At 38.5% G+C, this 16,315-nt stretch overlaps 2 protein-coding genes across 2 annotated transcripts; one reads left to right on the top strand and one right to left on the bottom strand.

Annotated features, from left to right (window-relative positions):
* The first annotated feature begins 1,909 nt into the window (after positions 1-1,909).
* extl2 (exostosin-like glycosyltransferase 2) lies at positions 1,910-4,811 on the top strand. The gene is made up of 5 exons (XM_037682275.1): positions 1,910-1,974; positions 2,936-3,378; positions 3,469-3,539; positions 3,684-3,799; positions 3,885-4,811. Exons 1-5 carry the CDS (start codon positions 1,970-1,972, stop codon positions 4,276-4,278), a joined length of 1,029 nt encoding a protein of 342 aa, XP_037538203.1. The 5' UTR covers positions 1,910-1,969; the 3' UTR covers positions 4,279-4,811.
* A 315-nt stretch (positions 4,812-5,126) lies between these two features.
* Positions 5,127-12,335, bottom strand: LOC119415129 (presenilins-associated rhomboid-like protein, mitochondrial). The gene is made up of 10 exons (XM_037682273.1): positions 12,241-12,335; positions 11,602-11,785; positions 11,120-11,224; positions 10,892-11,024; positions 10,592-10,687; positions 10,315-10,464; positions 8,924-8,994; positions 8,605-8,706; positions 5,727-5,824; positions 5,127-5,328 (listed from the first exon to the last, which is right to left on the bottom strand). The coding sequence occupies exons 1-10, from the start codon at positions 12,318-12,320 to the stop codon at positions 5,205-5,207; spliced, it is 1,143 nt and encodes a 380-aa protein (XP_037538201.1). The 5' UTR covers positions 12,321-12,335; the 3' UTR covers positions 5,127-5,204.
* Positions 12,336-16,315: the final 3,980 nt, after the last annotated feature.

A 16,315-nucleotide genomic window follows, 5' to 3' on the forward strand; every position in this document is an offset into this window, starting at 1 on the left:
GCCTTTCAAGAAATCCTGCATGAGAAATACAGTTAATCTCCAGTTTTTAATAATAACAATAATACTTATAAATGCAGTTTTGGTCTACCTGACTAATTGGACACACTTTCCTAGATTATTAAAGGCGTGGTTTTTATTTTATTAAGCACAATGTTTTCATAGGCAAACATGATTTGCAATGGAAGAGAGAATAAAATCATGCACAACTAACGCTAATTGAATTTCCCGAATATCTTTTGCAGCGCGGATTCCTCCACTCGTTACGATGAAAGTATGTTATCTAGAGACTGCGTTTTTGAAAGTATCTCATCAGGGAAAATACTTCAAAAACTTTTACTTCCGCAAAAACACGTCTGTGAACATGTGACACTCGGTCGTCTGTACCAAATATGGTCATTCCGGGCTCCCAGGCCGCGCCTCTTCTTCTCTCCTCCTGTTTGAAACATTTTTTTTCCCCAGGACTTTTCGACACACAAAGAAGCTCTGTATGGCAGACTAATTTACATATAATAATATATCAACTATCTGTTATTACTTTGTGTACAGTACATCGACCCACCTAGCCAACACGTCCACGAGTAAATGCCTCCACAACTTTATTTTACAATATCTAAACATAATTGAAACTTTTAAGTAGCTGTTTTAAAATTTAGTGGCTAGACAGGACAGCACTATATAGCTGATTCAATTTGTCCTGGTCAAAGCAAACATTGGTGGCATCTCTGTTTGCAGAACAGAATTTTCAAATATCTCAAACAAAATTATTTCTTGGTCAACGGAAGTCAATTCTCCCCATTTATGGGTAATGGACTTGTGTCCAGACACATCCTTCCAATCAAGAGTGAACATTGTGGATATTTGAAGCAAAATTTTACTTAGGAAAAATGAGCATTTCAGACATTACCATTGCCTGCTTTATATTAAAATTGCATGCCATCAATTTATATGCAAATATTTATACATTTAACAAGTTTTAATTTTAACCTTTAATTAGAATTAGTCATAATCAGTGATGTAGTCTACGTGATACGCGGGCATATGGAGTATACTCACTAGAAAAGCGTAAGAATTTCAGTATACCTATTTAAAAGTGCCCAATGATACAAGGCATATCATTAGGCATGAGTCATTGATACGTTAAACGACAGTTAAACGATTCCATCCATATGCAGCGTTTGTTTATTAAATTCACTTATCCAGTAAACTATTGTATAATTCTGTACTCATTACCTAATACTTGAACATGCTTTGCTTTGATACTGCTTTATAAATTCTATAACATGTTTTTAATACAAACTGCTGTACAAATGTTTTTGTGCATTTATTCAAATATAAGCGTCAGAGAAATTTGAAAATGTTGAATATGCTTAAAAAGCAAAATAAATTGATGATTACATTGTACTAACTGGTGTACTTTGGTTTCTCACAGTATGCCCACTACAAAAATGTAGACTACACCACTGGTCATAATATGAATACTGAATATCTCTAATGATTTTACTTACTTGCTTATTTACACTCACAAGCTATTTATTCGGGCTACATGGTATAATTATTTATAAAATGGAAACTCGTATTAGAGATATTTGGAATGTATATTTTTCCATCTACAAAAAAATGTATAAGTATTAAAAATTGGATTGTAGGTATCTTAAATATAGATCTTTCTTCTCATGGGAATTTTTTTTCAAATTTCCACAGCGTTCAATAAAGATCAGAATAATGTGGCTGTCTGGAGCTGAAATATAAATGGATGTGAAAAGTGACGTAATTTGTCCTCAGATGTTATAAGTTATATGTAGTTTTAAGTCTGAAACATTCTGAGTGAGTACATTCTGGCTGTAATGAAAGTGTTAAGTATTATATGAGAAACCGGCTTGCCATACGTGATTATAGTGGGTCAGGGTACTGGCAAAGCGGCCAATATGGCGACCAACCAGCGGGACAAGATGGTTGTAGTGTCAACAAAATGAGGTGAGTTGTAGAAGTAGTACAAAGCTCAGATAATATAACGTAAGAAACAGAAAACAAGGAGTAAAAAAACCAAACAAACATAACAGATAGGTGTTCCGCACGGTCGAGATTTTGGAATCTCACAAATCAGCCTAATCTATATCTTTGTGTTATTTATTTATCTAATCCCTATTCCACCCACGTGAAGGGAACGCACTTTAAAATACTTTTTTCCACCGGCAAACCCTGAAAACGGCCATTCCTCTTTTCCAATATATTTACTTTATGCACAGCTTGTACTCAGACCTCTTTATCACATCACTCTTGTCATTTCTTTCACATATTTGTATCACATTCATACTTTTGGAAGGTCGTTTTTCTTCTTTCTTCTTCTTTCACTTGTTTTGTAAATATATTTTCTAAGTATTTTAAATGACTAAAATATAGAACAGTTTAGGCTGTAAGTCCTCTTTAAAATGTGTTTATTTTAGGGGTGCACCGATAAATCGGCTGGCCGGTTTCCTTAATTTTGGGAAATCGTCCGATTCTTGCATGAGAAACCGATTATTTTTTAGTTTTAACAACAATTATCTGAACTTCCTTTATATTTCAGAGCACTACCTCATGGCCAGTTAAAACAAGTTTGTATTGTTTCTAGGATATTGTTCAAGGGTGTTTTTCAATAAAATAAAATTGGAAAATTGAAGGTGCATTGTGACCTTACAACACCTGACAGTGTCGCTTATAAAACAAAATCGGAATCAGCAGGTCGGGTTTTTAGATATCGGTGCACCCCTAATTTGTTTGTTTTTGCTTAAAATAGTGTTGTACTTTTTGTTATTAGTTTCTATTTCCTCTTTAGGTAGTAAAGTTATGCATACTGCAGTTTTTTATTATATTTTAATACTGATATTTCGTCATCCACAGCAAAATTATTTAGAATGTGACTGACTTTTATACTGCATGTTGCGTTTTCTTATAGGGGTCCTCGGTGCAGCTTCGGAGTTCGGAGAAGGTGCATTATTTTTCCATTCCTGCTGATCCTCTTGGTGGGTGCGGCCTTGACAACTCTGTTGCCCCCTGCTGAGGACCATGGAGCTGTTGGTGTCCTGGATGTGCTGCGCAGGGCGGCATTACAGAAGGAGACCCCTGCACAGAGCCGCCACGCAGACGGCTCAGAGGACAAGTTTACCATCATCATTCAAACTTACAATCGCACAGACGTCTTGCTCAAACTCCTGAACCATTACCAGGCGGTCCCCCATCTTCAGCTGATTATTATAGTCTGGAACAACGTCAGGGAGCAAACACCTGTGAAGATGTGGGACTCCTTGGGTCCCCATCCAGTTCAGGTCGTCTTCAAGGAACAGACAAGCAATCAGATGCGCAACAGGCTGCAAGCGTTCCCGGAGATTTCCACTGACGGTCAGTTCATCTTTAAGTAGTGTGCACATATTTTGTTACTTCAAAATATTCTTACTGATATTGCATTGTTTTTATTTTTTTTAATTTTAGCTGTGTTGATGCTGGATGACGACACGCTCATTAGTGTTCCTGACATCAGTTTTGCTTTTTCTGTGTGGAAGGTAATGAACATTATCAGTAGTAAAACATTTATACCTAAATTTTACTACAGGAGCTTTGTGCAATATTTAAACTGCACCATTCACCTTTTTCTTGATAGAAACAAGCACAATGTTTTTTTTGTTTGTTTTTTTTACCTTTCGCAGCAATTTCCAAATCAAATTGTTGGCTTTGTCCCACGGAAACATGTCTCGACACCTGGAGGAGTGTACAGTTATGGAAGCTTTGAGCTGCAGAATCCAGAAATGGCTGGAGGTGACATGTAGGTTGCTCCTTTGTTCTCACATGCTCAACCTTATGGGCTTCTTGTGTGGTTTGTTCTCATCTTTATTTACTCCCAACTTCAGGTACTCCATGGTTTTAATCGGTGCTGCCTTCTTTCACCGCCGCTACCTGCAGCTCTTCCAGGACCAGCCTCAAGCAGTACATGCCTTAGTGGATGAAACACAGAATTGTGATGATATTGCTGTGAACTTTGCTGTAGCTTTGTATTTAAAGAAACACTCGACAGTTAACAGACCTGCTGGCATCTTTGTCAAACCGGTGGATCTTCGCAACCTTGAGAAGGATGCCAGCAGCGGATACCAGGGTATGTGGCATCGTCCTGAACACCTTCTCCAGAGGTCCTACTGTCTGAACAGACTGACTCAGATCTACGGCTTCATGCCGCTCCACTACTCTAATTTGATGGTTTCTCAGTTTGGTTTCCCCAGCTATGCCAATCACAAAAGTAGGGGTTGAAAAAGTGCCAAATTGCTGCTTTAAGTTAAAATGAGAGGCTCAAGAAAGAACTCTGGTGTGCTTGGTCAGTAACACATTTCAGTGCAATCAGCTGAAATGTTTATGAGGTCTGAAAACTACCGGCTGAGAAGCTACCCAATGGATGCAGGACAGTTTTTTAAATGTATAATTATATTTAATACTTCTGATTGGTTTTATCATATCCCACGCTGTGGTTGGCTTGTTGAAAAATGTGATGCCTACTGCCAAATTAAATGAAATGTCAATATTTGATCAGGTAATGTTGGAAAAACCAGCGCATACAACCCTTATTAGTGGATTGTAGCCACTTGGAACTCGGCAGCTGCTGTTTTTGACTTCTTAACTAGTCAGAAAATGTGATTTTAGTATGAATTTTTATCCCCTTTTCCTTACAATGAACTGTACGGAAAAAAAAACATTCTAATTTGAGAAAAAAAAAACTAACAGTTAAAGTGTTGATGTAGGAAGTTATATTCATAAACCTAGATTTGTAAACTGTATTTTGTACGTTTAGCCAAACAATTTTTGTTCAAGCCTATGCATGCGTAGACAATCCTTTTTTATGAATGCATATGTTTTTAAGTTGTATTATTTTCTCTAATTTGATGATAGAATAAAACACTAATACAAATTAGACAGTTTTGTCTCTTATAGTTTTTTTTTTTTGCTTTAAGTTGAGACCCTTTTTATTTTTCCTGATACCTAGAGTTTTAAATATGAAGAAAAGTGTATTTCATATAATTAAACCCTAAAAAAAAGGATAACACTCAGTCAGAAAACTCCAATTTTGGATGAAAAATTATTTATTACTGAATTATAACACCCCATTTTAAAGCAAACAATAAAACGGTCCTTGTAAAGCTCAACAGGAAGTGAAATGTTTCCCTCTGAGGTTACCAGGGATTTTACGAATGTCCAGGTCCCCCTGACCCAGATCCTCTGGAGCCTGTTGAACGCATATCGTGCCACAGTTTCACAAAAGGCTCCCTCTTTCTCCACATTAATTTGTGACCATATGTCACATACCATCTGTAAGCAAAATAAAATAGATTGCCAAAATGAGATAGAAAAGTATAAACCACAGTTAAAGCTATAGGTGTAAAACAATGAGACCAAAAAAATAGTACAATTAGAATAAATACGTTTTTTATGGTACAATTTGGAAACGTACAGCACATATGGGATAACATTTACTAAAATCAAAGCTCAACTTTTTATCTTTTGCCACGAGTTTTAGTATTTATTTCATAAAACAGATCTGTTATAAAAAAAAAAATACACAACTCATAAGACACAGACGAGGAACAATACAAAACAAGTACCGTAAATCAAGTTAGGACCTATTTTTTTTAAGCTTTCGTTATATTTTTAAACAAATGAACAGAAATATTCTTAAGGAGTTATAAAATGAGAAACTGAGGACTCACATTCCAAAGAGCGCTCCGCCAAGATGAGCTGCATGATCAAAGAATCGCCATCCCAGCATGAGTCCAGTTGTATCTATGGCCACAAGCGCTTTGAGAGCCTGAAGACAAATGTGTATCAGGGGCTTTGAGTTGTGTCATGGAATGAAGTGTACCAAAACAAATAATGCTCTACCATGCATCCAGACGTGCACATTTACTCACTCAAACACCAGACTGTTGATGCACAGATTCACATCTGTAGCAGTTTAAAACACAGTGTAGGATCCTAACAAGGTTGAGTCCGGTCCTCTGGACGGACTCTTCTTTGTTGGAAGTGTTTCATCTTTTATCCAAAAAACTTCTGTCTGTGGAGCTGCGAACAAACTCAGTTTAATAAGCAGCACCTTCTCATAGTGGACAAACCAGTTTGCTGGTGACAGCCAAAACTAGTTGTTCACGTACAAAAGGAGGACCATCATCAGGTCTGACCAGTACTTGCAGTTTGACTCGCATCACCCGCTGGAGCACGTTAGGAGTCATCAGAACTCTGTACTGGGGTGCACCGATTGCAATTTTCTGGCCAATCACCGATTTCTAAAAAGTCTGACCTGCCGGTTCCGATTTTGGCCGATACCGATTCTGTTTTATAATCAACACCGTCAGATGTTATAAGGTCACAATGCACCTTCAATTTTCCAATATTATTTTGTTGAAAAACATACCCTTGAACAATATCCTAGAAACAATACAAACTTGTTTTAACTGGCCACGAGGTAGTGCTCTGAAATATAAAAGAAGTTTAGACAATTGTTGTTAAAACTAGAAAAATTTAGTAAAATCGGTTTCTCATGCAAGTATCGGCCGATTTCCCAAAATTAAGGAAATCGGGGCCGATAAATCCGTCCAATTTATAGGTGCACCCCTACTCTGTACCACAGAGTGGACAGCGTCCCCACTAACTCAGGAACCAGGCAGAAGGAGAAATTCCACAAAATACAGGCCCTGGAGCAATGTGGACATCTTAACTGGGCCTTCCTGAAAGAAGATAAGAAACCCAAACAGGACTCCAGTCAGCCAACAGGTGAAAAGGAGGAACCCAGACCAGTGGTCATTCTATATGTTACGGGAGTTTCAGAGAAACAGAGATGTTTATTTTCTAAACATGGCGTCCCAATGACTTCCAAACCTCAAAACGCATTACGGCAAAGACTGGCTCATCACAAAGATCTGGTCCCCCGGCACAAATAGAGTTATGTGTATGCTGTTCAGTGTCAGGAAATTGATCAGTTTAAGCTCCCACATACTCGGGTGTACTTCACTCCAAAGAAGTCCACACGTAACGGATTAGACTCAACACAGACACCCTCAAGCCATGTCCGTGCAAAGATACATGTTTATGATGCATACGTGTACTCTGTGTCGCACAATAAACTGCCCGGCGACCAATGTATTAAATTCCCCTTCTTCATTCCTGATCTGGTTTAATGGCCTTTTCTTTCGTTTTTTTGCCAGGAGACAAGCGATCACTTCCTCCTCGTCCGTTGACGACATAACTGAAATTGTGAGAAATTATGGAATTTGTCACAAGAGAATTAAAATCAGGCCTGGCGTGGCTGTGGGAGGCTCTGGAGATTTCCTGGTGGGCTGGTCTGATGTGTGGGCTGCAGGGCCAGCAGTCCCTGTTTTTTTTATTTTTGAGAACTTTTAATTAACAACATATAAACACAGAACACCGCTGTTCCAGGGCTGCCAGCTGCTTCTAGCCAGGGCCGCCGGTAGCTCTATTTTTTTAAGTTTTTTTTTTGGTGACCTGTCAATCAATCCAGTAGGCGTGTCAGCAAATGACCAATCGGCGACCTCAATTTGTCCCTAAGGTAAACGCTCCTTGTCTGCCGAGCTGGGCTGCAGCCCATCAGGGTGTACGCTCGAGTATGACGTCTCAACCGTCTGCGGACAGTGCTCGTAGTGTCCGCGCGGCTCACAGAGTACACACAGTACACCCGAGTATGTGGGAGCCTTTATAAATTAGGAAAACAAAACAGCCACTGGCCAAATGGATGGCTCAGCACAGAAAAGCAACATCAGGACAGGCAGTCAAATTCATCTGCAGGCCAGCGGTCACTCTTTCAGGGATGAAGATGTGCACATCCTTGATAGAGAGGAATACTGGTTTGAGAAACACGGGCAGAGGCCTCCGTGTTCAACTGTTCCCCTCTTACAATGCTGTTATTGCTAGTATCACTCAGCCCTCTGGATAGCAAGCAGCTATCAGGTCATTAACAATTCATCGTAGGCTCATGGTCCTCATTTTGCATGTGGACAACTAGTTTTGGCTGTCACCAGCAAACTCGCTGATCCACTATGAGAAGATGCTGCTTATAAGACTGCATTTGTTGCAGCTCCTCAGACTGAAGAAGTCTTTTAGATAAAAGACGAAACATTTGAACAAAGAAGAATTTGTCCAGAGGACCTGACTCAACCTTGTTAGATTTATCTACCTGGATTATTGAGCATTAGTAACCTTTATTTAATCAGGCAAATCCCATTGAGATCACAGATCTCTTTTGCAAGAGAGGCCTGGGCCTGAAGGCAGCCTAACATGCATGTTTTTGGTCTGTGGGAGGAAACCAGAGTACCTGAAGAAAACCCACGCAGGCACGAGAAGAACATGCAAACTTCACCCAGAAAGACCCCAGGTCCATCCGGAGATTGAACCCAGGACCTTCTTGCTGAGGCTACAGTGCTAACCACTGAGCCGTTGTGCTGCCGAGCATGCAGCAGGGCAGTAGGACTGCTGGCTTGTATAGTGAATGACTGATAAAACATGATTTTTCCAGTTTCACTGAGACAGAATCATCATATCATTTAAAGACTTGTGTATCTAAACTGAAACACTTACATTCCCTGCTGTGAAAGTAACCACTGGAAGGAAGATTATGCCTAGTTTGGCCTCTGGCACCTTCGTACAGACTGCAGCAAGTACAGCCATGACAGCACCTGACTGGATAAAACAAAGTTAATGATCTCAATTTAGGATTTAAGAACGCTCATTATATTAAATAAAACAGGCAGCAGAAGTAAACAACAAGAAGACATATGTCTACTACAGACAATACTGCACACACAAGAGAGTACTTCATATACAAGACAGTACTACACTGTCCAGCCCAATGGTTGGGGAGAAGTTTGTCTGAATCCATTGTATATAATAATCTTACGGCTCCTAATGATGGATAGAAACGCCCAGTGGCTGTTTTACACGCGTAGCTGACCATCGTGGAAATCACACCTGAAAGTATAAACAAAACATGTTTCATTCCTCTACAAACACACAAGCAAGTGAACAAATAAATACCACTTATTTTTGAGTTTTACTTTGCTTTAATCTCAGGATTTTTTTTAATCAAGCAATTTGACTAAAACCACTGAAACAATATAAAGTGTAATAGCACTAAAATGTATTTAAGTTACTGAGGTCAGCCATAATGCACCTGGGAAACACTAGAAGATTGTGTAAAGAGTGTAATTTTCCTGTAAATATTGGAAGTATTCTTGAAAACTTTGACAGTAAATGCTTAAAACACTTAATAAAAGCTGTTACAATTTAAAATGAAAAGTTAAGACAAATGAAAATTTTAGCAAATTAATGTTAGCTAAAAATTGTACAAAGCACAATATGAAAAAACAAAACAATTGCTAAATTTTACTCATACTTAGAGTTCATTCTGTATGGGAAATTCAGTTTGTTTAGCAAGGTAGCAAATATGCATTTGTACAATGTATTTTATTTTAATTAAATTCTGTATGTTAATGTCAGATTTTAAAATAAAAGCCACCACCAGAACACCTTCCAAAACAAAACCACCAGCCAACTAAAACAGAGACGCCCACTCTTGTTCTTCTGTACAAACTCTCTCTCAGGTTTTCAAATATGTATAATCCAACTTTGTTTTACTGGATAATACAGAACAACATGTTTCATTCCTGCTAACACATCTACCTAAATCTTTGGAAATTAAATATTTAAAATAAATATAAAACATTCTCTGAGAGAAAACTGAAAGTGTGATCCAACAAAGTTCAGTCAGGTCATCTGGACGGTTTCTTTTTTTGTTGAGACATTTTGTCCTTCATCCAAAGGACTTCATCAGTCCACTTTTGAACCACTTTGACTATGGCTGCCTCAGAGGAGTCTAGGGGGGGGGGGGGGGGGGGTTCCAGAAACCATCTCATCACCAGCAAATTGGTTGGTCCACTATGGGAGTGTGCTGCTTGTGGGACTGAGTTTGTTGTGGCTCCTCAGACTGATGAAGTCCTTTGGATGAAAAACATCTCAACAAAAGAAGAAACCGTCCAGAGGACCTGACTGAACATTGTTGGATTTATTTTACCTGGATTATTGAGCATGAACTTTGATGAAAGTGTGATGTTCATTGTAACCAAAATAAATATCTTGACACAATAAGATTTTTACATTGCACAACTTGAAATGTTTGAATATTTACATTAAAAAGTTCCTACTTGGAGAAATAAATGCTTCATTGTTTAAGTGTTGTATTTGAACTGGATGAAGGCTATCTGACACAGTCCTAATCTTTATTCTTCTTACCAGCAGAGAGATAGACTGCAAGAAACTGCTCTTTTCCTAGGAGAGAAACAATTCCAGAGGAGAACATCCATAGGACATACATGTTGGCCACCATGTGGACAATGGAGTAGTGACTGAAGCAAGACAGAATCATGGGAAGGCATCGTGTTTCTGATAAGAGATAAAAAAAAACAACAACACATAAACCAAACCACTTTCACAGTGGAAACACAAAGAATGAATAATCCATTTTAGTATTGATTTCCAATTAAAAAAATTCAAAAATCATGGCACTCACTGGAGGCTGGGTTGGACATGAAGTACTTGATCATAGTTTTCTGCATGGACGGGATCCGCCAGCAACACAGAACTGCAGCATTCATTGCAATAATGCCTAGGAAACGAGAAGTGAATGAAGTCAAAATTGACTCAGAATGGGTTTTGCTGCAGTGTTCTGAACCAAAGGGAAACAGGGAAGACAATTTAATAAAGATAAATAGGGTCTGCTTTATAAAGATGGAGGAGGATGACTCGCTGTAGCGACCCATGTAAAGGGAAAAGCTGAAAGAAAAAGAAGAAGGTCTGCTTTAAAATCTACCAGTTGCTGTCCTTTGTCCCTCAGTGAGACCATTCCAGAAGTCATCCACTATGGATATGAGAAGGATGAGTTGTCTCTGGGCGTTGGACAGGTGGTTCCACCAGTCGTGCCAGTACGTCATGTCCTGGGAACCCTGAGACATCATGGTTCACTTGGTCACTATAAGCAGCTTGCTAGGTAAACAGGCTGTAAATGTTAAACACGTTAGTTGTTTTGTATGATCTTTACCTGCACAAGTTTCTCTATCTCCTCTCCATCCTTTGCAGTCTGAAGTCTTGACTTTACAGCCTCATACTGCAGAATGGCCGCTGCACCAAAGGAGCAGCCTGTAAACTGATATGGAATCAGACAACCAGCGACATTCTTGTTCTAAATCTCATTTATGAATGCATGCACGCAATGGATGCACGTAATGCATGCACGCTTGCTGGCCTCTCAGCTAAAACCGCATGATGCTTGTCTTGTGTCCCTTTTCATTGAATTATCTCTGACCCTTAGAGCATGACCACAGGACGGTTGTCCTCTGGCGTCCAGTGGTGGAACACTAGAAGCAGATTTGTTGAATACCGTGGGTTTGAAGAGTGAAGTTTACGTTTGCTTCAGAGCGTAACACTGATGCTTTTAACCTAGTGGTTAATCTGTGCATGGTTTTACTGCGCTTTATAATTTTTCATCAAGTAGATATTTCAGTAAAAATAAACAGAGCCTACCCCCACAGTGAACATCAGAGGCCTAAAAAGTGTTGGCATTCTGCGTGCTGGATGAGGTGGGGTCCCTGATGGGCCATCCTCAGGGGGAGAGGGTTTAGTTTGTTGGGTGACATTTTCTTTCTTGACTTCTGGCTTTTTAGCTTCCCGACGGAAACCGGACCTCTGTTGGTTGTAGTAGTTGTGTCTGTTAGAAACAAAGAAACATTTGTATGAGAGTGATTTGTAAAAACATTTTGCTTTAAAAACCGAGAAGCTTGAACTGTGTAGATGTCAGCTGGTGTTGTGTCGAGGTCTGTTAACACGGGAAGGCTGAGCTCTGCACATACTCATTTTGGTTTATAATTTATAAAACATCACACATGTAATTAAGTTGCATAACGAAAATTAGAACGCTTTTTTGGGAGGGTGTAAAACTAACTTTGGCCAACACGGCAATTTTTGAGCAGCTGAATCAATTTAAAAAGAATTACAGGAAAAATAAATACATTGACGGCGCAAACGTTCCGTTGATTAAATTGTCCTAAAAAAGGTCCACCATTGACAGCTCGGCTGGGTCACTTTACGGACACACACGCATTCGGTCAACATTAATATTGTTTAGCCAGACACAGCGAACGAAGCGAAGCTTTATTTGCTTACCTTGAGCTTCTTGAAATATTATTTGGGTACTTAATAAACTCTGTATTGGCCCATTTAACCACGCAACCTCTCCACGCCATGTTTGTTATGACCTCCCGTCTGAAGCTCCGCCCACTGTAGTGTTGAAGTAATGTTGCATTCAGGGACGCTCGTCAAAAATTTACCATTCATCGATCATTAGCTTTATGAGACGCGTCGTGCGTTGAACACAAATTTTAAACACTTTACAAGGCTAAATTTTTTTTTAACGTTTGTACTGTTACTTTAGCTATAATGGTATTGCTATAACACATTTACGTTCAGTTTGTATGTTTGACGTACAAAGCTTAGCAGAGCTCAGTGCTACAGATATTATGACAAAACTTTAGCTCCCTCTAGTGGTGAACTAAAGTACAGGTCCACTAAATGAAGTGGAAAATGACCCATACATTTACAAAAGTAATGAGTATACCTGTATGAGGCATTGCATTTTTATATATAATTGCTGTGTTCTATTCTGAGTTAATTACATATTAAATTAAAGCTTTTTAGACTACTTTCACTGTTGAGACAACTACTTCTGTCAGAGAGTCGGAGTGTACACAATGTCCCAGATTCCCAGTTCTGATCAACACAAAACAAAGAAGTCACATAAGGATTCAGAACAATTTTTGTTGGAAATGCGTAGATGTCGAAAATATTTATCTACTGATTGCTCAATTTCTTATTGTAAAGCTTGCATTTTCCACACGCTCATGATCTGAAGAAGCATCTCTTTTGTACAATACATGTTAATGCCCCCAAATATTACTAATATAATAACCCAACAGAACCAGTTCTGCACGATGTGAAAATTTGATACAACAGTATAGGCAAACTTTTTATTCAAAGTTTTTTATTTATTTAATTCTTAAAATTTTTGTTGCTTTTATCAAAACAGAAAATTTGAACGGTCACTTTTGGTGCATATGGTATTCTCGTATTGACAACACATGAAGAAAGCAAGAACCATGACAAAGTCATGCACAGACACACACTGATTCTTACAAATAAGCACACATTATTACCAAATATATAGCAAAATGTTGATTCATTGTTTTGGTCCTCAAAATAATTAGTAAGCACAGATTATTCAGCTTTAATTAAAACATAAGAGAAACAGTGGACATAAGGAGATTAGTATTGATAGTTCTGTGTCTTGCTATTGGCATCTGGACAGTTTCCACAAACTTCTTTCGTACTTGCATACTGAGCCCAGAAACAGGTGGAAAAGGTAGAACTTGCAGTAGGAAGGCTGCACTGCAGTGTCTGCAAAGCAGGGCTCTCCTCCAATACAAAAATCTGCACTGGATGTTTTGCTTTAGCTCTATTGCACAAAGAAATGCTGTGACAGAGCTGAAAAATAATGAAAGGTTAGGGGACGCTGCACAAGCATTTTATTTAAACTGGTGGAGACAACATGTTCCCTGAGCACTTTTTGTTATAATCTCATTTCCATAGCTAAACAAAACAAAACAAAAAGTGTCTAGTTCGACAGAAAAAACAACAACAAAAAAAACAAGAGTTGTTGCTGTTTCAGGGTAAAAATACAGAGAACAAAGAAAGGAGAGCAGTATGCCTTTGCCACTGTATGGACCAAGGACATGCTGCTAAGTCAGATGATACCCTATGGTTGCAGGTCTGGGACAGTGGAGGACAAAGGGATGTGGGAGAGGAGAGGCTGGATGGATGAAGGGGACAACAACAGTAACAGAAAAGAGCACAGAGATATGGAGACCAAATGTGAGGGAAGATAAAAAAAAGGGGAATTTAAGTTTTAAATATCTGTATGTTCATAAAAAATATGTTGCATTCCTTGATGTGAGAGAGCAGACACACGTCTATGATTGTGCCTGACTTTTGCATCCTTTTTTGATCAATGCAGTTCAAATTTTACCCAGCAGAGGTGTCTTCTTACAGGTCCTGCCATTGATTTGCTGTGAACTGACACCAGCCTTTGTCCAGAACAAGGAAGCTCAGCTGTGGCCATGTGACAGGAAGCACGATATCTGAAACATCTTGTCAGTTGTCATGTAAGACAACCATTCATCCTACTGCAACCATATCAGTGTGCGGAAATTAAGAAACCAACTTTGGATTTCACTTCTTATGCATATTCTAAATTTTAGATCCAAACATGCTGCTGTGCATCATTTGGCCTTGAGGCTTCTATTTATGCAGAAAGTCTAGAATCATCTTATCCAGCAGCACTCTTTATATATCATTGGAGGAAACTCTAGCTGTTGTCATAGCGTCCTGTGAGTGTGCTGATGGAGCACTTTTTGAGGCACTGATCAATGGACCAGTTAGAGCATACCTCGCTTGTTTTCTGTTTTACCCTGCATAAATTTTGCATTTTGGTTGGTCAGTACATGATCGAGAAGCAAGTCTGGCTGGGAGAACTGGACAGTCATTAAGTTTGTTTCACCTGCAAGAGAATAGCGCACAAACTGAGAGCATGAGCTTCTCACTTTTCTAATATAAGAAGCAATATAGGCACTTTTTAGTTTAATATGAAAAACCTTATTACAGAGCAAGAGGAGGAACAGTGAGCACAGCACATTTTTACATTTATCCATGTTGCTGTCTACTATGTCTTCCCCAGTTGTTCATACTGACATGAATTGGTTATGCAACATCAGCAAGGTCCCCAAGAGCTTGTTTTGGTGCAATTCGAATAAATTGGGAAAGTTAGCTTATTTCAAATGTGCAGTCTTTGTTTGTTACAGTACAAAGTATCTGAATTTTACTACAGTATAATCAAATAACTAGAACAACACAGCGTCAAAAGCCCCTGGTAATCTGATTCAAACATTAAATGTTATGTCTTAGCAAATATTATATGCTAACATATTTATTACATATTTGCTAACATAATAATAATAATAAAACAATATATAAATATTATTATTATTATAAATTATAATGTAAATTGTCAGCACAGCAAGTATTAAAGGAAGCATTGCATTGCAGATATGGTTACACAAGGACGAATAGCAAAAAGAAAAAAGTATATGAAAACAATGAACACAGTATGGCTAAAATTAATCTAATTTAATTAATCTAGTTCGGAATAAATTTTTGTTTAAGCAAGTTAAAGAGACTCTGATAGTAACAAAAAAAAAGGCAAGATAAACTGTTTAAAAGGCACATACGCATTATGTTTAAAGAAACTTTTTTTGTATGTCACAAAGGACTAAGCTACTCCTTTCCAAAACTAGTGAATGTGAAGATGAAAAAAATACTAATACTGGCATTACTAAAATTAAAAGGGCAGTCAAAAGAAAGAGTAGCAAAAAAAAAAAAAAACAGCTAGATTATAAGGCGATTTAGAAAACTAAAAACAGGAACATGTCTGCATTGGTTTTTCCCAGGAACCTACCAGATGTTTTGAAGCCACTTAGAGAGGTCAAGGTTGAGAGCTTCAGATCTTTTTGTAAGATATTCCAGGAAACAGGAGCGGAGTAGGAGAAGTCCCTTTTGCCTAGTCCAGACCGCACTGAGGGAACGCTGCAGGTAATAATGTCCTGAGAGCGCACGCTGTAGCTGCACTCACACAGAGACATGTAGGAGGAGATGTATGAAGGCAGCAGACTAAGAAATGATTTAAAGATAAAAATGTACCAGTGGGAGTCTGCGTGAAGTTAATGATGTCCAGTTAATCAGTGAACTAAGTCACATGAAGACTTGGTAATTATTTTTACGCCGGATGCCACTCCTGACAAAACCAGAGACCACTGAGCTACCACAGCCCTCTGTGTGGAGCTGAGCTGCAATCTAGGGCACCCGGGGAGCAGACAGTGGGAGTTGAGGGCCTTGCTTGAGTGTCCAGAGTGGGGCAAATGAGGGTTGAGGCAGGTGTAGGTGCTTCACCTATCCCACCCACATTTTGATGTTTGTAAAAGGAGATGAACCAGCGATCTTCTGATCACAGGCCCACCTTCTCTAACCTCTGCGCCACCACTCCCCTATATATATATATATAAAAAAAATAAAAAAAAATAAAAAATATGTATATATATACATATATATATATATATATATATATATATATATA

Source organism: Nematolebias whitei, chromosome 9, assembly GCF_014905685.2.
Source record: "Nematolebias whitei isolate Nwh7 chromosome 9, NemWhi1, whole genome shotgun sequence".
Taxonomy (NCBI): Eukaryota; Metazoa; Chordata; class Actinopteri; order Cyprinodontiformes; family Rivulidae; genus Nematolebias; species Nematolebias whitei.